This window comes from Trichosurus vulpecula, chromosome 8 (assembly GCF_011100635.1).
Source record: "Trichosurus vulpecula isolate mTriVul1 chromosome 8, mTriVul1.pri, whole genome shotgun sequence".
Classification (NCBI taxonomy): Eukaryota; Metazoa; Chordata; class Mammalia; order Diprotodontia; family Phalangeridae; genus Trichosurus; species Trichosurus vulpecula.
The window spans coordinates 128434216-128458803 of NC_050580.1; the positions used below are offsets into that span (position 1 = coordinate 128434216).

The 24588-nt window shown below is 38.7% G+C and overlaps 1 protein-coding gene across 3 annotated transcripts in view; it reads left to right on the top strand.

The window, feature by feature from the left end:
- Positions 1–24588, top strand: part of SV2B (synaptic vesicle glycoprotein 2B) — a 212228-nt gene that overhangs the window by 125486 nt on the left and 62154 nt on the right. For all 3 annotated transcript variants that reach the window (XM_036734687.1, XM_036734688.1, XM_036734689.1), the window contains one exon: positions 23047–23936. In XM_036734687.1, the coding sequence (XP_036590582.1) occupies positions 23390–23936 (547 nt within the window). In that variant the 5' untranslated portion in view covers positions 23047–23389. The remainder of the gene's footprint in view (positions 1–23046; positions 23937–24588) is intronic.

Here is a 24588-nt window from a genome sequence, read left to right on the forward strand (position 1 = left end):
AAAAATACACTGAAGAAAACAACACCTTAAAAAATAGACTAACTCAAATGGCAAAAGAGCTCCAAAAAGCCAATGAGGAGAAGAATGCCTTGAAAGGCAGAATTAGCCAAATGGAAAAGGAGGTCCAAAAGACCACTGAAGAAAATACTACTTTAAAAATTAGATTGGAGCAAGTGGAAGCTAGTGACTTTATGAGAAATCAGGATATTATAAAACAGAACCAAAGGAATTAAAAAATGGAAGACAATGTGAACTATCTCATTGGAAAAACCACTGACCTGGAAAATAGATCCAGGAGAGATAATTTAAAAATTATTGGACTACCTGAAAGCCATGATCAAAAAAAGAACCTAGATATCATCTTTCAAGAAATCATCAAGGAGAACTGCCCTGATATTCTAGAGCCACAGGGCAAAATAGAAATTGAAGGAATCTACAGATTGCCTCCTCAAATAGATCCCAAAAAGAAGTCTCCTAGGAATATTGTCACCAAATTCCAGAGCTCCCAGATCAAGGAGAAAATACTTCAAGCAGCCAGAAAGAAACAATTTGAGTACTGTGGAAACATAATCAGAATAATCCAAGATCTGGCAGCTTCTACATTAAGAGATCGAAGGGCTTGGAATATGATATTCTGGAGGTCAATGGAGCTAGGATTAACACCTAGAATCACCTACCCAGCAAAACTGAGTATCATGCTCCAAGGCAAAATATGGATTTTCAATAAAATAGAGGACTTTCAAGCTTTCTCAGTGAAAAGACCAGAGCTGAATAGAAAATTTGACTTTCAAACAGAAGAATCAAGAGAAGCATGAAAAGGTAATCAAGAAAAGGAACAAGAAAAAGAAATTGCAAGGGACTTACTAAAGTTGAACTGTTTTGTTTACATTCCTACATGGAAAGATGATGTGTATGATTCATGAGACCTTAGTATTAGGGTAGCTGAAGGGAATATGCATATATATATATATATATGTTTATGTATATATATATAAGTGAATGTGTATGTATGTATATATATATGTGTGTGTGTGTATATATATATATATATATATATATATATTTAGAGAGAGAGAGAGAGAGAGAGAGAGAGAGAGAGAGAGAGAGAGAGAGAGAGAGGAAACAGGGTGTGTTGAAGATGAAGGGAAGATATCTAAAAGAAATAAAATCAAATTAAGGGATGAGAGAGGAATATATTGAGAGAGGGAGATAGGGAGAGATAGAATGGGGTGGATTATCTCGCATAAAGGTGGCAAGAGGAAGCAGTTCTGTGGGAGGAGGGGAGAGGCAGGTGAGGGGGGAATGAGTGAATCTTGCTCTCATCAAATTTGGCCTGAGGAGGGAATACCATACATACTCAACTGGGTAGAAGATAAAAAAGGGAGTGGGGGATGATGGAGGGGAGGGCAGATGGGGGTGGAGGTAATCAAAAGCAAACACTTTGGAAAGGGGACAGGGTCAAGGGAGAAAATTCAATAAAGGGGGATGGGTTGGGAGGGAGCAAAATATAGTTAGTCTTTCACAACATGAGTATTGTGGAAGGGTTATACATAATGATACACATGTGACCTATGTTGAATTGCTTGACTTCTTAGGGAGGGTGGGGAAGAGGGGAGAGAATTTGGAACCCAAAGTTTTAAAAACAGATGTTCAAAAACAAAAAAAAAAGTTTTTGCATACAACTAGAAAATAAGATACACAGGCAATGGGGCGTAGAAATTTATCTTGCCCTACAAGAAAGGAAGGGAAAAGGGGATGGGAGGGGAGTGGGGTGACAGAAGGGAGGGCTGACCGGGGAACAGGGCAACCAGAATATATGTCATCTTGGAATGGGGGGGAGGGTAGAATTGAGGAGAAAATTTGTAATTCAAACTCTTGTGAAAATCAATGCTGAAAACTAAATATGTTAAATAAATTTAAAATAAAAAAAAAGAAAATCCTGTGTCCCAATTCTGTATTGTGTGTATTTCCTTATAGGCCTTTACAACAGTGAGGTTGGTATCACAAAATAAAATATGTGTCACATGGCTAATCTCATCTGTTTTACTACATTAATAATAGTGTGTGTCTAATATCCTGTGTTTATTCCCAGTTCTTAGCACAGTGCCTGGCACACAGTAGGCCCTTAATAAATGCGCGTTGGTATATTTAGTTGTAATAATTAGTTAAGGCTGTAAGGATAGTTGAAATCAACTGACCAGCTGGTTATTTTATTGAAACAATGCTTTGACACATAACCTTGGGCCCTACGTCCAGCTCCAGCAAAGCACAAAGAGAGGAATTGAATGAGGATGTTTCTTTCCTTCCTATCAAGGTGCCCCACCCTTCTAAACCTATAGGACATAGCACTGACCATCTCAAATCACAAAATCATGGGTTTGGAGAAGGTATTTAGTCTAGAAATTTGTTAACTAGTGTGTCAGGATAGCTGTATGTATCACAAAGTGAGGTTGTTGTTTTTTCAGATGTCCATCTTTGGAGGCAAAGTGGCTTGAATCCATACTGATATTTTACAATTGCCCTGCCCTGGATAAACAGCTGCTGACCCTACATGTCCTCATAGGATCATAGATTCAGAACTGCAAGGGACTCCTCAGAAACCATTGAGCATAACACTCTCATTTTACAGATATAGAAATTGAGGCATAAAGATTAAGTGACTTTCCTTGGGCTACATAGCTGGAGAGTAGCTGAGACAGGATTCAAAATACAGTTTTCTTGACCCCTCTAGCGTGCTATCAATTTTTGCCACCTAGCTGCCTTCTCTTCTCAGTTTGTTCTCCCTCTTCTGTTTTTGGTTTTTATCATTATAGCCAAGTATATGTTTTTAAAAGGCCTAGTTCATCTGCATTAATTTTAAGTAGTGGATATATACCTGGTGTGGGCATAAATAGGATTTCCTGCCTCTTCCATCACAACAAGTGGCTAAGTGGCAAATGTTTAAATCAGGGGTGGGGGATCTGGGGCCTTGAGGCCATATGTCCTCAAATGTGGCCCTTTGATGGATTGTGCTGCACTTTGAGAACCTAGAGGGCCACATGTGACCTCAAGGCCCCAGGTCCCCCACCCCTGGTTTAAATTTATAAAGGTTCTTAGACTGTTAAGTGTGCATGTAATGAAAAGGCTTTGAAGCACTGATATAATGTCTCCCTAACTTTAGAAAAGACCAAAACTAAACTGATTGAGATACGTTTTATTATTGCCCATTCCTGTATCATCCTTCAAGAAACTAGATTTTTTTTTGGTATTACTCTAATGCCATTCTCTAAACATAACTTACTTTCATAAATGATACATAAAAAGTGCACACTTGCAAATGGCGTTGCCTTCTTCATCTGATGTCAGGACATTTTATATTCCTTTTATGAACTTATATTCTACTTTGTATCATATTTATCTGTGTAAATATTTTACTAACCCATTAGACTGTAAGCTTCTTCAGGGTAGGGAATGTATCTGGTTTTTTTTCATGCCTCCTCAAAAGCCTACAGTGCTTTTTCACATAATAGGCCAGTTGAACAAATAACTGTCTTAATAAAGTCTTTCCTTATCCTGCTAACTTTGAGTACCTCCTCTCCAAATTACCTTGTATGGATTTTATATATACTCACATTTTACACAAAAGCTTATTTATTGTTTATTGGCTGACTGAAAAAAAGCATATGTTCATCAATAGGACAGACTTATAAGAACAACTGATAAGCAAAAAAAAAGTTTAAAGCATAAAATCCCATGAAGGTTACTTTTCAAACCATTCCTTGACAATAGGATATAGGGTTTTCTCTAAGTAGTTAATCAGATATGAGTGCTTGAAGGAGGATTTTATCTGCAATTTTGTGTGTTTATCAGAAGATTCTCTGTTTCCAACAGATTTATTCCATGGTTAATAATATTATATGAAAATTTTGATTTCCTTTTTGTTAATCCTTATTATTTGGGGTTCAGGGCCATTTCTCCTACTTAAGAGGTTACTGAGCTGGCTGAAACTCGTCCTATGGGATATTAAAAATTTATTAAATATCTCAAACATTCCTGAGATAAGAGGCCAATTTGACTTGCTTTATTTGTAGAAGAATCCCAACTGGCTCTGACACTGTGATTATCTTTGTGACATGTAAATCTCTCCCTTCAATCAGCCCATTGTAGACCCTCTAAATGTAGTTTAATCTGTAATTTGACTTGGTTTACTTATAGAGTCTGTTTGGCTAAGTCTATTTCCATTTAGGATGAGGCTATGATTCTGTCGAAGCCTTTTTCAATTTTTATGACCTAAGAGGATGTACAAGATTGCTGTACCATCAAAATTTTTTTTCTCTGTCTCTCAGATGTAACTAAGATCTATATAACTTTTGTCAGAATCCTATTCAAGGTTCAGAGTTATTCCTTTGAGTTTTGAACCTGTGCTTAACCTCCGGAAGCTCTACATTGTGATAGTATTATTTGGCAGCAGATACCTATCAATGAACTCAGTGGCAATATTTTCATGTAATAATAATAATAATAATTAATAATATTCCTTCCTTCTTCCCTTCCTTCCTTTTGCCCTTCCTTCTTTCCTTCCTCTCTTCATTCCCTTCCTCCCTCCCTTCCTCCTTTCCTTCCTTCCTCTCTTCCTCCCTCCCTTGCTTCCTCCTTTCCTTCCTTCCTCCTTTCCTTCCTTCCTTCCTTCCTTCCTTCCTTCCTTCCTTCCTTCCTTCCTTCCTCCTTTCCTTCCTTCCTTCCTTCCTCCTTTCCTTCCTCCCTTCCTCCCTCCCTCCCTTCCTTCCTTCCGTCCTTCCCTCTTTTCTCTCTTTCTTTTCCCTTTCTTTTTTGTTCTGGAAAGTGGGCAAAGCTCATTTTCAATTTCTTTTGCTTTTTAATAATAATAATACAAAGTCGGAATTTCTCCTTGCCCAAGACAGATGAATGTTGTACACCACCTTCATGTTGAGGCAGGAATGGCATTAGATCCATAACTTTTATACCCACTGCACTATTTCTCCCGAATGCTACTCAGAATGCAGAGCAGTGCAGAATAGATGTCTTCTCTGCTATGTAATGTTAAACTTAGGTTTAAAACCCAATCATCTCAGGGGCTTGAGGCTCTCTTAATGTCTCACACTATTTATTCCATTATTTTTTTCTTGGAAGATGAAAAACAGTGAAAAGCTATTGGTAATTTTTTTCTTCCAGTTACTAGCTGGAGGCTTCTCTTATTCACCAAGGCATCTGTTTCCTAGGCAGCTGTGTTTACTGAGCATAGAGTCCTAGATCATTTCAGAAGGTGTGACTTGGGGGAGGGGGCAGCGTGGTAGAGGTGAGCAGATTGTGGGAGGCAAGCTGAGAGGGAGCAGTGGAAAGGGAGCAGCACAAGGCAGAAGCACAGTTCTTGAAGGGAAGGGCCCTTATGTCCTGATGGCTTTGGGGAGCCTTTTCTTTGTCTCTATTTCTTCAACGAAGGAGGGCTGGCCTTGTTTTGATTTAACATGTGTAAAATTGGCCTTAAAAAACATGGAGCTTGCAAACCTTACTTTAAAAGACACAGACTTTCTTTGTTTCCTTCTATTTCTCCTGGGGAAAAGCAGATGGTTCCTTCCGCCACTAGTTTAATCTTTTCTGGCCCTCTAACCAAGAGTCATACGCCAAATCATGACTATAAACCCTAAGAGAGCTTCAGAGACATCCAAAATCTGTGAAAAAGAAGAAATGTTGTCAATATACAATGATCCCATATTTCATTTTTCCAAAGCTGCTTCACTTCTGAATTCTGGGAAAACAGCAGACATTGATAACAGTTCAGAGCCAAGGAACTATAGATGTTCATGTTTGGAATGGACATTAGAGAGCCTTAATTTTATAAATAAGAAAATTAACATTCACTGAAGGGTAGTGACTTGTCCAAGGTCACACAGTATAATGGCAGAGCTGGAAGTGAAATGTAGACTGAAATAAACCTTTAAAACAGAGAGTTAACTACAATTGTGTAAATGATATAATTGTAATTGAGGACAGTAAGCGTGTCCTCCAAAGAAAGAAAATATTTGGCCACAAAGTCCAACAGGTTACATAAAAATGAACTTAAACATTGAGTTCTATGTCTTTCTCTCCCTGTCTGTGCCAAATGTAAAAACTTATATTCTAAACACATATTCTTGTATTTCCCAGTTAAGCAGAAGGGCATAAAATAACATAAGTAGTTTGTAGTTTCAGGAATTTATCTGAGGGACTTGGCCACTATTCTGGCTATAGCTGGGGTAGATCTCAGGCATAACTAATGGTTCAAATCAGGCACTGCTTACGCTGGGTCAGTTGACTGATGATGATGTTAGTCAAGGACAGATTAGATATGGATTGATTCAGGCAATTAGATGACTAAAGAGTCAAGAACATGTAGGATGTGTTCAGATAGGTGGTTCGTATCATGGATGTTTGATAATCAGAGGGTAAGGTTCCAGATAGGCAGAATCAGATGGTTAGTTACAGAGAAAAAAGATTCTGCCCCGCCCCCTTTTTAAGAATTGGTAGAGGAGGTAGCACGGTGAATAGAGCACTGGCCCTGGAGTCAGGATTCCCTGAGTTCAAATTCGACTTCAGACATTTACCAGCTGTGTGACCCTGGGCAAATCATTTAACTCTGATTGCCTCAAAAAAAATCAGTAGAGTTTTGTTTGGTTATAACAGAGCCTTTTGAATAAACTTCTAAATACTTTACCGAGTATGCCCTCCTCAAACAGGTCACCATATAAAATCACCTAATGGAGTGATTATGAGTGGTGGATCAGTAAGTTGTCATATGAAAAAGGGCTTTATAAACCTCAATGTACTAGATAAATGCTAGCTAGGATAATGTTGAAATCCTTGCCTGATTTTGTAGTTTGCTGATTAGAAATAGAAAAGAAAGATGCATGTTTTAAATTTATTCATTTGGTACCAGCAGTATTGGAGGCAGATAGGTGGCTCAGTGGATAGAGTGCTGGGCCTGGAGTCAGGAAGGTCTGAGTTCAAATCCAGCTTCAGACACTTATTAGCTGCATGACCTTGGGCAGATCACTTAATCTCTTTTTGTCTTGATCTATTGGAGAAGGTAATGGCAAACCACTCTAGTGCTTTTGCCAAGAATGGACGTGGACATTGGTCTGCTATGGTCCATGAGGTCACAAAAAGCCAGACACCATTGAGCAACAACAGCAACCCACGATGTTATCTTTCGGTGGAAAGGTGGATAGAGTGCTGGGCCTGAAGTTCTGAGTACAAATCTGGCCCCAGATACTCACTAGTTAAGTGACTGGGCAGATCACTTAACTTCTGTTTGCTTTAGTTTCTTCAACTATAAAATGGGGATGATAGCACCCACCTCACAGAGTTGTTGTGAGGATCGAGTGCAATTATATTTGTAAAAGCACTTAGCCCAGGGCCTGGCGCATAGTAGGTGCTATATAAACATTTATTCTTGTCCCCTTCCCTTATTTATGTTGGCATATATATATATATATATTATATATATACATGTTATATATATTTGTGTGTGTGTGTGTATTTGCCTCTTTATTCTTTACCTTTACATCAGTTCATATTTCAGTCCATGTTTTTATGAATTCTTCATATCCATTGTTCCTTATGACATAATATTATATTTGTATAATAAATTTGTTTGCCATTCCTCAAATTTGGAAACATTGTGTTCCCAATTTTTTGTTATTATTGAATGCTGATATGCATATTTTGTATGTATAGGTTTTTCTTGGTGCCTTAGCCTCTTTGCACTAATTATGATAATAGTTAGCATTTGTGTACTGCTTTAAGTTTGTAGAGTGCATTACAAACATTCTCTCATTTTATCCTCACAATCCTAGGAGGCATGTGCTATTATTATCCGTGTTTTACACAGGAAGACATCAAGCCAGAAGTTAAATGACTTGCCCAGAGTCACACAGATAGTATCTAATGGCAAATTTGAATGTAGATCTTCCTGACCCCAGGTTCCAGCGCCATATACTGTTCTACCTTGTTCCGTCTGATACAACCTGCTAGTGGAATCTCTGGGTTAAAGGCTATGAGTGATATAGTAACTTTCTTTCATAATACATAATTATTTTAGAGAATGGTTGGACTAATTCACAACTCCATCAGCACTAAATTTACATATCTGTCTTCCCATATTCTCTCTAATGTGGAATTTTCTCATTTTTGCCAACTGTAGAGTTGTAAGGTAATACCTGAGAGTTGATTTAACTTGCATTTCTCTGATTATTTGTGATTTTGAACAATTTTTCAGAAGAATATGAATTATTTGAATTTCTTCTTTTGAAATTTTTCGTTCACGTTCTTTGTTAACTTATAAACTGCTGAATGGCTTTTATTCTTTTAGATTTGTGTCAGTTTGTGTCTGTAGATGTCAGACTTTTAACAGAAAAATTTAATTGAAAGATTGTTTCCAAATCCAAAGATTCACATCTTTTTAATATAAAGATTGTTTCCAAATTTTCTTTTTATTTTAGCTGCATTGATTTTGTTTTTATGACATTTAGTATATAATCAAAATTATCCATTTTGCATTTTGTAATCTGTTTTATTTGGTTATTGGTTATGAATTTCTTGCTCCTTTTCTTTGTGTTATAGCCTTGGTGTCCAGCCAGGCTCTTACTCCTAACCTAGGAGAGAATGTTTCATTAGAATTTCAGAATGGAAGTCTTTGCTGAAGAAGATCAATCTGTAGAGGCCCAAGAGGGAGTTGAATTGCATGATTATAGAAGAAGCCAAGGTCCAGTAAACATAGAACTGGAAAAGGATTTTAGTGGAATTAGAAAGTCCTTGGCATGTTTTTTGTTTGTATCTTTCTGGCCAGTGTTCACTTTTGTTCGTGCCTTGTAGGGTAGGAGGAATATCTACCAGATGTCATTGCTATTGTAGGTTGGACCTTCTTTTCCTAAGGACTGATCTCACACAAGTTAGGCTAATTTTTCCTAAGTCATTGAAACTTTGATTTCCTAAGATGCCAACCTACCTTTCTGGTCAACTGACTAAAAAAAAAAGTCAATGCATGAAGAGACAGGAGCTCCTCCTTGAGGCTTCTAATTGGCCGACCAGCAGCATGACCAACACTGAGGAGCTGTGCTTACCTGAGTCAGCCTGTCTCCATGTTACGTCTGAGTAAACCTCCTTTTGTTAACTGCTAAATGTTTCATAAGTGTCTCATTTCATTCTGATTTTGAGCCTGAGGTAGCAGTCTAGCCTGAGCTAGGCCTGACCTAGTACACTCTGCTTACATTGGGTGATGCTCCTTAAAGTGCCCCAATGTGGCAGCACGACGTATAGTACCGGCTAAGAACTGGGTTAAAAATTAAAACATTTCATTTTCTTGATTAATGAAAGAGAGCTCTCTAACAAACTAATCATAATTTGATCAAAGTAGGTTATGGATCAATAGACTTTTCTATATAGTAACAATGCAAACCAAAGTCACCCTGATAATACAAAAAGTTTCTGTTTGGAAAAGGGCAATTGTTGTAAATAATCCTCCACCAAAGACCTGCTGTGATGCCTCATGTCATCATGGAGGTGACTTTGGTCTCTTCAAGTCTGTGCTAATATGTCATAAGCTCTGTCAGTTTCTACAACTCTAGAAAAGCTTCATGTGATGGCCCCAGTCATTTGCTGTCCAAGGAATAACCTCCTTTGTGGAACGTGATCACCAAATTGGCTGCAATGTGGTGGATTTTTTCTGCCACAGCATCTCCAGCCTTCTGTGAAGTTACCGAGGGGGTTGCATTCTATGTGGATGGAAGGGGTACTGCCCTGAAGGAATTAAGAGATTCTTGAAAGTCTTAAAAGAATTGAAGTTGCTAGTGAAAATCAAAAGTCAGCAAATAATTATGTAGCATTTTGCATTTATATAGCACCTCCATATGAATTATCATATTCATTCCTAAAAATAATATTTGCTCTGGTATCATATGACCTATGTTCACATCTCACCTCTGATAGTTACTACTTGTGTAACCTTGAACAAATTGCTTAACCTCCCTGGGCTCTTCGATTACCTCATCTGTAAAATGAGAAGGCTGTTCTAAGCTGCCTCTGCGGCCTCTTCTAGCTGTAAATCTTATTTATGATCCCATGAATTCTGTGAGAATCAACTGCAAGTATTATTATTATCTAGTTTTTCACACAAGGAAATTGAGCCTTGTGGTATTACTTAGTCAGTCAGTCAATAAACATTTATTAAGCACCTACAAGGTTCTGTAATTGCTAGAGATATGAGGATAAGTAAAAGACAGGCCCGCTCTTCAGGAGCTCACATCTAATGCAAGTAATTATGTGCAATCAAGCTTTACAGGAAAGACTTCTTGTAGAATGTAGGATTTTAGTTGGATCTTGAAGGAATCCAGGAGGTGGCGATGAGGAGAGGGAGCATTCCAGGCATGGAGCGAGTGAAGCCAGTGAAAGTTCCTGGAGTTTGGAGGTAGAGTATCTATCTTGTTTATGTGACTTTTTAAGATCTCAGAGTGGGTAAATGGTTGAATCAGTATTTGAAGCCAACTCTTTTGACTATAGACTTCAATGCTAGTTCCCCCTTACCCCTCTTCTGGCCCACTACTGGCTAAATTACTAGAAAACTTAAAATCTAAAATTATATAATTTCAAATAAAAAAAAGACTAGACAAATCTTCTTTTCTCCCATATCATAGGAACTCTCTCTGAGAAAATTTGGTTTTTATTATTTCCTTACTCAGTGTCATTATGGTAATTATTATCGACTTGTAGCTCTTGTACAAACAACTCTTCTTACCTGTATGTATATTCTTAAATTAATAGAATTAGAGTTTAGAGCTGTAGGAGACATTGGATGCTATTTTAGTCCAACCTCTTCCTTTTACAAACAAGGAAACTAAGGCCTCAGTGAAGCAAGACTTTGCATATTTCCCCACTGTTCCAGTTTTTTATTTACTCTTACTCATCTTGAATAATGAACGGAGGCATATTTATTTCTCCTTAACTTTCTTAGTACATCTCAATTTAATTTAAACTTGCTGTACATTGAGTTCCAGCTTTTGGTAGAAATGCTCCATTTTTCTTTAAAAGTGTTTAAATCTAATTTTGGGGAAGAAATCCATTTCAGAAAAGCATTTTTCTGTATGATAATACATTCTTACCAAAGTCAAATGCCATTACTTTAAGAGAGTTACAGTCCCAAGATGCAAACATGAACAAAATGAAACTGTCATACAAGATTTTCCAGAGGTGGAAGTAAACATAAGTGGTGAGTCCATCAACGTCCAATCCTGGGAGTAACATTATAAAAGAGATGTTGGCACATTAAAGGAGCGTTTCCAGAGGAAGATGACTAAGTTGGTGAAGGTCATAATGACAGCAGTAATAATCACTCTCATTTATATGGTGAGCACTTTTAGGTTTGCAGTGGGTTTTTTCCACACAATTTCCTCAAGACAAAAATAAGTGTATTAATATCCTTGTTATTTGGATAAGAAAAAATGAGGCCCAGAGAAATCAACTTGTCAGGGCCACACAGCTAGTGTGCATCAGAGCTAGGAGTCGCATCCAGATGTTTTTGACTCCAAGATGCTTTTACCCTTGCATCGTACTCCCTGTCCTGAGAGGAGTGGGTGAAGGAGCTGAGGGTATTTAAAACTGAGAAGATTGGGGCATAATAGTTTTCTTCACATATCCCAAGAGCCATCATGTGGGAGATATAGTAGACTTGTTTGGCTTCATTGGAGAGGACACCTATAGGACCAATGGGTAAGAAATGTAGGCAGGGCAATTTCAAATTGATTTAAGGAAAAGGACTCAATAATAACCACTAGAGATTTCTCAAAGTGGAGTTGACTGTATGTAGTAAGGTCCCTATCACAGGGTATTTTTTTTGGAGACAATTAGGGTTAAGTGTCTTGTTTAGGGTCACACAGCTAGTAAGTGTCTGAGGCTGGATTTGAACTCAGGTCCATTGATTCCAGCGTCAGTGTTCTATCCATTGTGTCACCTAGCTGCCCCACAAGGTATGTTTAAATAGAAACTGGATGACCAGTTACTGGGTCTATTGCATTAGGCTGGGGTTTGAACTAGTCAATTCTAAGATTGAGAAAATATTGGTAGGTGAAAAACTTAAGAACACGTAAATTGATATAATTAATCAACAAATATCATGAGGAATGCTTAGCCAAGTTAAGTCCCTTGGGGGTGATGTGGAAAGAGCCCCAAATTCAGAGACACAACCTCAGGTGAAATTCTGGTTCTGCTGCTTAGTATCCGAGTTAGTTTGGCCAAGTCATTTAACTTCTCTGGGCTTATTTTTTTCAGTCTGTAAAATGAAGGGATTGGGTCAGGTGAACTCTAGGGTTTCTTCCAGCTTTATAGTGTTGATCTTTTGATCATCTAAAATTATAGAGGAAGGTTCAGTTAGGTACCACCAGTTTATGCAGGCAAGGAATAGAATACAAGAATGTCATAGGAAGGAGCAGATAGAAACAGAATCTGGAAAGGGAGAGAGGCTTCAAGATTATTGGGAGTGAGCAGGGTAGGTAAACACCAATCTTAGAGGAGAGGTTCTTTGCTTTTTCCTCTAATTTATGCTTCTTGAGTAAGCGGGTCCTGGGTCCATAGGCATTGATTGTAGCAAGGAGGAGAAAATTCATTGAGATGACTAGGAGCAAATTTAAATATAAGACCTTGCCTGGTTTTGGTAGTGTGGCATAGTAGAGGGAGTTCTGGGCGTGGAGTCAGGAAGACCTCGGTTTGAATCCTGCCCTAGACACTTGGTAGCTATGTGAACATAAGCAAGTTGTTTAACAATTCAACTATATCTCCCACATGATGAGATATGGTTATGCGGAGAAAACTCTTATGCTCCCATCTTCTTAACTTGTAAGCTTCAGTTCTTTCATCTGTAAAATAGAGATAATAATATGATGGAAATCATAGTGTTGTTGTGAGGCTCAAATGAGATAATGTATGTAAAATGCTTTGTAAACTTTCACGTGCTATAAAAAGTGCGTAGTAAAAAAGAGTAGTAAATTAGTACTCTTGTAATTATCATCATCAATAGTACAGTTACTTTCCCTCTTTATCAAACCTGTACTGACCTTTGTCTGCTTCCATTATACACTCGGTGAGTGACTGACTAGACTTGTTACTGTCTACCACCTCTAAACCTGAGCTGTGCCCTTTCTTCATGGCCATGAACAACAATATTCTCTCACCTTGAAAAGTCCACCGAGAAAATCGAGGTTATTCGTTTTGAGATCTGTTTATCTCCTCTCCTCCACATTCTGTGACCCATTTATATTGGTATGCATCTCCTTTGCTTGAGTATTTGATAAAGGAGTTCCCTTTCTCTATGACAAGCTTGCTTCTTTTATTAGTGCCCTTAATCCCTTCCCTGAATTTAAAAACAAAACAAAACAAACCAAAACCAAAACCCTACATTGGCATCAGCTAATTCAGCCAAACTATTTGACTTGAGAGCCACATGTTACAGGAGGGCGAAAATCTGCAAGTACCCTTTTGAAATATGACCATCTAGTTCCTAGTTTCTATGTTTTGACATTCATATAAAAGAATGGGATTCCATTTGTATGTTTTTGGTATATTGCCTTTGAAATCGACAATGTTTACTTAGGACTTTGGAAGCAAAATGATCATTAAGTGTATGGTTTAGTGTAGAGAGGAAAATATTTTCTTCCTAGTCTTTAAACAGTAAAACAGTGCAGGTAATTTAAATGCTAAATATTTATGTGACTTTTGCATTTTTTGCTAATTGCATTTCAGCATTCAAGGGAAGAAATATCAGGAAATATTATGGATTTGGCTTCAAGCCCATTTGTCTTAAGGTACAGATGAAGAACATCTCTTAATGAGTATGTTTTATAACCTGTGTTCTGACTCCAGATTGTCCTTGTGGCTTTAGGATAGGGCTTTGGGCTGCTACTCAATCCCTGCTAGGAAAATGCAGCTCATGGGGGTGGAGATGGGCATGATGCTTGCTGAAGGAATTGTCGGTCATGCAGAATGAGACAGTGAAGTACCATCTGTTTCAAGGATTATTCAAATAGTTGTTCAAAAATTCTGATGAAAATATCCCTGAGTTCTTTTCCCATGAATTCTTCCATTTTCCACCCAGCCCACAATTTGCCATCTAGGTGTATTTGGGGGGAATTATTTGGGGAAAGGGCAATGTGATAAAAGGCCAATCTTTCTTGAATCATTCCCAACCCCTAACCCTTTTGCATACAACATGTGTTTCTCTGCTCTTTCTCTCTTTTCTGGCTCCATACAACTGGACATAGCTGTCCTAAAGATAATTTCTGAATCTGAGATCTGTTTCAAGTCTCTACCAATTTGGTGCTCCATTGGCTCTGTGCTAGGGTAGGGCAGGAATCCAACAGAAGGAGACTGAGAGATTTGAAAATTCAAAGCACAAACTGTCCCGAGATCACATTGGTAATACTGATGCTGAAGGGTACACAGAGTGTTATGTTAGACTATTGACTAGTGTTGTGTGTTCTTTATAAGCATCTTAAGTGCTGCCTAATTATAAGATTAGTACTTTGTTTAGGCTGGCTCAAAACATGAGCAAAGTCAGCTGTGGAGGGGAGCTATTACAGGAAAAGGAATGTAGGTTGCCTCAACTTACAAAAAGTTTATTTTCCCCAAAATTTCATGTGTGTATCAATAATTTGGAATGTTGAATTTATTTTCTCATTTAAGCAATGCTATACCTAAGAGTTAGGTTCCTAGGCTAGCCCACAAAACCTATTTAACCCACGATATCCTATAATGTTATGAACAAGTGCTAATGGGAACCTAATGATGATAGGTAATTATGTTTTTGTGGGGAAATTCATTCAGAGTTCAGCATGGGATGTTAGGGATTCATCTCCCTGTAATGTCAATAGGGAATAAGATCTTCCCCATCCATCAATAGGCCTTATGTGGAGCCCATTAAGGGAAGCTTGTTTGCTTCTAGGAGGGCTTACATACCTTTTGCTAATTTCTAATTAGGCACTGAGTCAGGAGGGTTGTGACTCCTTCTGGCTCTGAGGCTATTAGCTGAAAGAGTATATATTCTAAGAGGTGAGCTTTTTGCTTTGGGGGCTTGCTTACAAGAAGGATCTTGTGATTCCCTGGTCAAGACTCCGAGTGGTCATAGGTTCAGACCCCCTAACTGCTCAGAGGTAAAGGCTCTCTCGATCCACTGGTGAATGTAAAGTATATATAGCAATATATTTTTTTTCAATTCAGGCAGCAGAGCCTTTTCTGTTGGTCTTTATTTCTCTTCTCTGTATTTTCTCAGTTGGTATATGTAAATTAAAGAAGATTGTTGATCCCTTAAAACAGCTGTCTTTCCTAGTGAAGCAGATAAAAGAACCTGCACCAGTAGTCATCCTCGGTATGCCAGTGTGGTTACCATTACACTCCCCTACTCCGTATCCCTATACCTCCAACCTCTGCACTGGAAGAAGAGACTCTCTCATTTCACAGTTTCACACCTAGAAGGTGGTAGGATAAGGGACTAGGATTAGGTTCAAGCTGTCCTGGAAGAGGATGTTGGCATAACTACGTGAGTGAGAAAGTAGAGGTTCCAGGGGTATCGACCCTAACCAGTACCAATGGCTAGCTGGTTGTGAGAGCAAGGTGCTATTATCTGAAACTGAATATGTCTAATAAATGAATAGTTGGAACCTTATCTGACTTTCTGACCACTAAAAGGGTGATCTATCTGTATAGAATATGCTGTTTCCTTGACTGTCAGGGATCTGGTGAATTTATCTCTTCTCTACTTTATCCCCTTGTCCTACATCATCATTGCCTGGTGAACTGGCACCACTTACCCTTGGGAGTTTCTTGTTCTCTTTAAGTCCTGTTTATTTTCTGTCTGTACTTTTATAATGGGTTTTGTCTCTAGATAAAATTAAGCAGATTTTCATTATATTGAGTGAGTGGGGAAAAAAAGAGTGAATGGTTACTGTCTTTACTGTAAATTATACAGTGGGAAAGGGGATAGACCAATAGCCCTTAATCACAAGCCTAATCTCTCTCTCTCTCTCTCTCTCTCTCTCTCTCTCTCTCTCTCTCTCTCTCTCTCTCTCTCTCTCTGTCTCTCTCTCTGTCTCTCTGTCTCTCTCTCTCTCCCTCGTTCCATCTCTTTCTCCCTTCTCCCCTCTCCCTTTTCCCTTCTCTTTTCTCTTCTTTCCTTTCCCCCCACCAAGAGTTAACAAGGTATATAACCTTGGACGAGTCCCAGTTTCTCATCTATCAGTGAAAGGGATGGACTAGATCAGTCAAATAGTGATCTGCTGGACTAGACCACAGTGTCTAGTAGACAACTGATCTAGTGGTATCAAATTCAAATAGAAAAGGGGGCAGGGTGGGGCACTAAACTGTACATAATGATCCTCTGGGATACATTTTGACATAGAAAACCACATATTAATATTATCCATATTTTACTGTGGAAGCCGCTAGATGGCACAGTGCATAGAGTGACTGGAGTCAGGAAGACTCATCTTCTTGAGTTCAAATCTGGCTTCAGACACTTACTATCTGTATGACCCTGGGCAAGTCACTTAATCCTGTTTGCCTCAGTTTCTTCATCTGTAGTAGCCACAGAAGGTTTTTGAGCTGGGGAGTAACAGAATAAGATAGGCTTATTGTGAAGATGCATATACACAACTTTGAAATACTTCAAGACCTTATTCACTTTTGGTCTTTCTTTTGGAGCAGACATCAATGCTGGTTGGCCTTGTCCAGGGAACTTGTTCTTTTGACTTTTGTGACAGAACTAGAAATGTCTGCAGGATAGGGAAGAAAAAAATCCATACTTTTTAGCCTGAGGAGGTGTGTAGAAAGGGGCTGTGTTTTTTGACAGTTGCATTTTATAACTGACATGTAACTTCAGAGCTGCACTTGAATTCTTTTATTTATTTGGGATTTTAAACCATTTGTTTGTTTCTGATTTTAAAACCACATTTCCAGCCAAGGGAATTGCTTCAGAGCAGATTTTATTCCAGGAAGAAAAAAATAGCATCTGAAATATCCGGCAGGTTACAATATCTTTTCTTTGGCCCTGGGAGATTGAAGTCAGTTTGAAACATAACCTGCCAATAAAACGCTACCTCATAAGTTCCATTACATGTCTTGTGCGTCTCCAGATTAATTTGTGCCTGAAAATATTATTTCATTTAGACAGATTTTTTTCTTTTTTAAAAAAATACTGCCTCTTAGGACAAAAGCAAACTACTCAAAAGACTATAAAGTCTGGCTACAAAACAACCTTGTATTGAAAGGAGAAGGCAATCATAGAAGTAAATGCAGGAATGTGGGTTGGTTGCAGGCAGAGCCAGACCTAGGCAAAATTGTGAAGTAGCTCATCTTTGAAGCACACATGCAGAGACTGAACTAAGGCTTTGCCTTTGCCTCAGGGCTGGAAATTTAGCTCCCACTGTCTGGGACATGCCATCAGCTCATCTCTTGCCCACTTCCAGAAAGCTTAGAGTGTACGAACAGTGCCAGTTAGAACTTTTGTCCTATCTCAAGCCTTGCCCATATACAATGGGGGTACTGACCTCATTTCCCTCCCCCCCAAAAGGCCAGGATATTTAGATGGTTATTTAAGCGTTATTCTGCCTTTTCCCATGTCTCCCCACATTAGCCCCACAGCAAGGGTGTCAATCTCCACCAGGGAATGTATACCAGCACTCCTCTCCATGACTGGATGATTCTTTTCGTGGCAAGGGGCAAGTTTCCTCTTCTTGCTAACTGTACTCAAGGTGACCCTTCCTCTAGAGGGAAAAATAGATAATTATGACTCTGCACTCTCATCTTATCTTAGATTTGCCTTTCCTGACTCAGAGTTCCCACACTTTTCCCATTTTAGCTACAGTGCTATCCTTTCTGGTTCTACTGAAACCTTTGTCATCCCAACTTTTCCCTCCAGAGTTCAAAGATCTGACCAGTAAGTAAATGGATTTATGATACAATATTAATGGAATGGCTAGAGGGTCCTGAGGCACATATTTATCTATCTGCCTATTTATTGATCAACCAGTAAGTACTTCATAAGCACCTACCATGCATCAATCACTATGCTAGGTACTAGACATATAAAGACAATAAATAAAATGGTCCATCCTCTCAAGAAGCTTACATCCGAGCAGGGGAGACAACAAGGAGATATAGACACATGTATATACACACATATATGTATATATACACATACACATATGTGCATACAGAATAAATATGAAGTGACTAAATACAAATATCTATATACCTGTCTCTTTCAACAAGCATTTATTAATGTACCTATGTGCTGGTTGTTGGTTGGTTGGTTATTCTTTGTTTTTGAAGAGGACCAATGACATCAAGTCCATGACACTTGTGCATAAATTGAATTTAAGTGAGGCAGAATTGCACAAAGTATCAGCCTCATTCTCTCTTCCAGGGTCATCAGAGGCCAGTGTCAAGACAAAAGTGAGGACATACAGCTTCTTGAAGCCACCAGTGAGAGTGGAGTGCCAGGTGGATGAGCAGCCCTGAAAAGGGCTCAGCAAGCCCTCACCCCGAGGTGCTAGTCCTCCCTGAATGCCCCATACGCCTATGTGCTGGGCACTGTGCTGGATACAGTAGATACAAAGATAGAGGAAGCAGTCTCTTTTTCAAGGAGATTATGATCTATTATATACAAAGAATAGCACAATGTCTTGAAAAATTATGTTCAATAAATATTTTTTGAAATAATATATGTATTTTAATTATAGTCTTTTAGAAGATGATGCCTTCGCCTTTGTTTAACCTAGTGTATTAGTAATACTAGTATTAGAAAAAGCCTAGTAGTAAAGAAAGGGTAAATTGGTGACATAAATATTTTGGCACAGCTGAGATTCCATGTTTGTTTATACTTGTAACACTTTTGTAAGTAGTATAAACCCTGGGGGGTGCTTTCATGAGTTCTATGGCCAGTTCTATGTACTTCCCATTCATTATACAGATAACAAAACACCAACTTTTGTCTAAATCTCTGAGACAGTTGAAGGAAAGTAACCATATGACTCTGGATTATTCAGATTACCTAAAATTCCCTTTGAAGTTGTCATTTCTCCTAGTTCGAGAATAGAGTTATATAGAACCTTAGAATGTAAAGACTGAACTCCTTTTGAATTTCTTTGATTTCGCCATGCCTCCCTCACTCACCCACAGCTTTCTTTTGTATATTATCTTCCTCCATTAGACTGTAAGCTCCTTGTGGGCAGGGATCATCTTTTTTTCATATTTATATCTCCAGTGAAGCTAGGTAGCGCAGTAGATAGAGCCCTGGGCCTGGAGTTGGGAAGACCTGAGTTCATATCTGACCTCAGATACTTATTAACTCTGTGTCACTTAACCCTGTTTGCCTCAGTTTCCTCAACTTGTAAAATGAGCTGGAGAAAGAAATGGCAAACCACTCCAGAATCTTTGCCAAGAAAACCCCAAATGGGGTCAGGAAGTGTTGGGTATGACTGAAATGACTGAACAATAAATCTCCAGGGCCTAGCATAGTTCCTGATAACATAGTAGGTGCTTAATAGATATTTATTGACTATTAACTAAAACTACTTAAGAGATCATCCAAAATGTAATCAAATAAAGAATCCCATCACTCTCATTCCCACAATTCTAGCCCACATCTGAAGACCTCCAGTGACAGGATGGGGAATTCACTGTCTCTTCGCAATCCCTTTCTCTTTGGATGAGAGGGCCAGACTTTTAAACAAAGAATAAAAGAGAGACAACAAGGGTGAAGGTGAGGGTGAGAGTGAGAAGGATAGGGAGAGGAAAGGAGGCCAGCAGAATTAACCACCACGTGCTCCAAGACAGACGGGATATATGATGTTCCACAACCATATTCCCTCACCTCCACTGGATCCTTAGATTGCTGTTGTGTCCCTTGCCACCTTGTAGCTAATTGGGGAGAGAGCAGAGGACTTCTAACTTGGTGCTACATGTCCCCAGTGACCTAGGGTGGTGTTTTTATCATGTGATGCTGTTCACACATCCCATCATATTGTACCTTGACATTTATAAAGGGCTTTCCTTAGATTACTGAGATATGTAATGAAACTGAGATGCAGAAAAGTTAAATGGCTTGCCTATGGCCATAAAACTAGTAAGTATACAAACCAGGATTCAAACCCAGGTCTTCTGACTTCAAACCTAGCGCTGTCTTAGAACATAGTTCTTTTTGCCTTGAACAAAATGGTGAAAGGTTGGATGACTCCAAATGTAAAAAACAGAGCTATAATAACAAGTGAAAGTGGTACAGAGAAAGCTGTTGTTGCCAGTCCCAAAGAAGTAACTGACAGTCAAACCCAACAAAATAAACCATTCTGTTTTCATACCATGTGTTGATGGGAAGTATCCTGTAGACGTCATCCAGTGTATTTCAGGAGTCTTAGCAGGTGGTTAAAACAAATGAGAGCCAATAAGGCATGTTTTATTCAGGGAGAAAATAATAAATAACAGCCAGTACTGAAAGGAATTATCATATACTCTCAGCTATCTCAGATATTAGCTTCTTTTTAATGGGTGGCTAAGGAGCAAAAGATTGACTGCATTGAGTCTGTCTCAGAAGCAGTGATCATTATGGGACAGTGTGGCTTCAGAGAGAACAGCCAGATTAACCTCGATTCCTTTTGTGTTTAAATAGGGTTACTAGACTGATTGACCACACTATCTATGTGGCTACTACGGAGACCTCTGGGATAGATTAATAGTATATACAGCTAAGTATAGAATTTTCAAATTTTGTTCCCAACCATTAACTCAACCAATACTTGTCACATTCCTAGCAATGATAGGGAGGTATGATGTGCCCTATGATGTATGGGGTGTTCAGGGAGGACTAGCACCTGTGGTGTGAGGGCTTGCCGAGCCCTTTTCAGGGCTGCTTATCCACCTTTGGTGTCCACCTATCACTCAACTCTCACCTGTGGCTCCATGGAGCTGTAGTGTGCACAGTGGCCACACCCTGGTAAAATTGTCTCGGCAGACAGGCTAAACAAGGTTGAGCCAATGGATAAACATTTTAAATTTATAGTAGCTTTAGTGATATGTTTAATTTTAGTATTTAGTTTTCAGGAATAAGCATAAATGCCAGTCTCTCACTGTTCAGTGGTCTAAGGTTATAAACAGGTAGTTCTCAAGGGAAGAATCTCCAGCTATATATAGCCAGATTTATATTTATGGTCTTCTGACTCTTTTGTAGGTATTAATATTGTCTACCATATATCCCTGATTCATATTCCAAACCATTTTTATTATTTATAGTAAATTCCTCAAATTTGGAGTTTGAGAAGTAGCATAATATAGTAGAACACTGTATAGCATACATATATCACTACTTGTTTTATGTACTATAAATATTATATAATTCTATATGCTATATAAAAATATGTATAGGATATAAAATTACATATATACAAATATATGTATATATACATGTATATACACACAGTTGTGATTGAATTTAGAAGACATGGGTTCAAACCTCTCCGAGCCTCAGTTTCCTCATTTGCAAAATGAGATAATAAGGCTCGTATTACCTACCTCCAGGGTTGTTATGAAGAGAGTGTTTTGCAAACCTTAAAGCATTATACAGAAGTGAATTTAAAAGATATGTAGAGGAACTTCTCTGGGCATAGTATAAAAAAGGCTAGTGTGAATGCCAGTCTTGTGGAAAATATGTCCTGTTGCTTTCATGGCATTCCAACATAAGATGATGATTCTAGTATGTCAGTGCATTTGCGATCCCGTCAATATGAGTTTTTCTCCAATGATGCCAATTACAAGCTCCTCATGACTGTCTGTAGTGTATGACTCTTGTTCATGTCTGTCAATAAGTTCACCATGGCAGGTCCATTCATTGTGCTTGGGGCTTTTTAAAGTTCTCCTGACATTGGGAAGATATTAGTGGTACACAAAGGAGATATCCATTGATTCTCATTCACTCTCCTCAAAGGACCTGTCCAATTTCTTTCTTTGTTTTTGGTCATGCATTTATTTGATAATATCCTTTACCCAACTTCTTCACAATTTCTTGTTTATAATGTGTTGCAGCTTGCTCACACCCACCATATTTCTCCTCATTGTCCTTTGAGTTGAAGTTCAGTGTTTTGGAGATTATGGTATTTCATGGTTTCCAAACATATGATGCTATGGCAGCTCTTAGAGGCAGCCAGGTGGTACAGTGGATAGAGTGCTAGGCCTGAAATCAGGAAGACCTGAATTCAAATTCAGCCTGAGGCACGTACTAGATGTAAAGTCCTGGGCGATCTCAGTAAACATCAGTATCCTCAACTGTGATATGGGGATGATAATAATAATAATAGCACCTATAACCCAGGGTTGTTGTATGGATCAAATGAGGTAATATCTGTAAAATGCTTACCACATTGCCTGGCACAGAGTAGATATTTAATAAATGTTTATTTCTTTCCTTCCTTCCTTCCTTTAAGCCAACTCAGTAATATAAATTCTTTAGTTCTGGGACTGGTTATTTCCAGGACTTTGCTATTATGAAACAGAAAAATCCTGGGAGAAACAGTACCAGCATTTAGAGAAGTCTATGAACTTCAACTATCAGATGGTTTGCCTGAACACATACTTTCCTACATCTTATGTGGAAATGGCTATTGCCTCTGATTAATAAATGCACAGAAATAGATATTTTCACCAAGAAACTTGATGGTAAATAAGAATCTTTTCAAAAGTCCACAACACTGAAGATAAAGGTCTAAGAAGACCCATATATAAAAAGATATCATCCATTTCATTTTCATGTAAGATTTGGCCTTCTTCAAGAAGAAGATTTTAGAAACTTCTCTCCCCCTATTTCTCCCCCTCCTCATCTGTACTCATTTAGTCCCGGTCTTTTTATTGGGGGGTGGGGTATAAATAGGTTAAATTTTCCTGTTTCATGAATTTCATTGCTCTTAAATTGTATTTTGTTTGCTTTATTGAGTGTTTCAGCAGTAATTTACAAATTTCCTGTACTTGTTCTTCCCATTCTCTTAGGGTGTGACCTTCACCAACAGAATGAATCAGAGAACCAAGCAATCTGCTAACTCCTCTTAAATCCTTGTCAAGCAAAACAGGAGATACATCTCCAATCAACAGCTCCCAACACAGTGTTCCTGTGGCTTTTGAAGGAAGCAAGACTGAAGTGTGATACTTTTTTTTAAGACTTCTGTCTGAAACTGACCTGAAAAAGGTTCCAGGGGTTTTCTTTGTACAAATCCAGTCTATTCAGGAAATGAAGTTGGTATAATTTTAGCAGACATTGTCACACAAATATAACTGGTATCTCTAAGTACCAGTTGATGCCGTGTGGAGTCTGCATTTAAACCATACGCTTATAATGGATGATAGTTATAGAAACAGTGCAAATCTCTACCATGGAGCAAGGGATATAGCTAGAGAGGCAAACCGGCAATCTAGGAACCAAGGAATGGATGACTATAGATATCAGGATGGCAACTATGAAGGGTATACACCTAATGACAGCTACTACCGTGGAGGGAACGAGTCCAACCAAGATGAAGATGCCCAGAGTGACGCTACTGAGGGCCATGATGAAGATGATGAAATCTATGAAGGGGAGTACCAGGGCATTCCTCACCCAGATGACATTAAGGCAAAGCAGAAGAAGAAATTGCCCTCCAGGTCTGATGACTATAGAGACCAGAAAGATCTCATGGCAGAACGATTGGAAGATGAGGAGCAGCTGGCTCATCAGTATGAGAATATCATTGAGGAATGTGGTCATGGGCGTTTCCAATGGACGCTCTTTTTTGTTTTAGGTTTGGCCCTGATGGCTGATGGGGTGGAAGTTTTTGTGGTGGGTTTTGTCCTTCCCAGTGCAGAGAAGGACATGTGTCTATCCAGTTCCAACAAAGGAATGCTAGGTAAGTAAAACCTTTAAAAAAGTCATTCAATTTGGGGGCAATAAAAGAAAAGCCTCAGGATCTAATTTCTTTCTTTTTGGACTCTTAACAGTTTTCTACCCCCAAACCAATACACTGGATTATTTTTTTTCTTGTCAGATTTAGGATCTGCAAGCTAATGGGACTTCTGGACTTCATCCATTCTCTCTCTCTCTTTCCCTGAGTAGTCTCTCCCTGAGGTAGTGCCTCTGTTTTTGCACCTGAGGTCTTCTGAGTAAGAGGTAGAGTGGCTGAATGCCCACTTTCTTGAATGATGCATGATGGAGGCCAGGCATCTGCCCAGGGGCCTCACAGCTGAGTAAGAGGCCAAAGCACTGTGGGACCCAGATGGCTTCTCTAGGAAAAAAAAGGAGCAAACTTTAGCAAGCTCACAAATGAAATGTGGGACCAGAGTGATTAGAGTCAGGTATCCAGTGTCAGAGATTAAATCAGCTAAGATTTCAAATGATATTTGATCTATTTTTAGTATATCCAGAAAGAGGGATTGGGAAATCTGTTCTCTGAGTAGAATCTGACTATGACAGAACTCATTATTATAGAGATTCAGGTCTACTACAACTCCAAAGAAAAGTCATTTTACACACTCCAACCTGGTAGGAAGCAAAGCCTGATC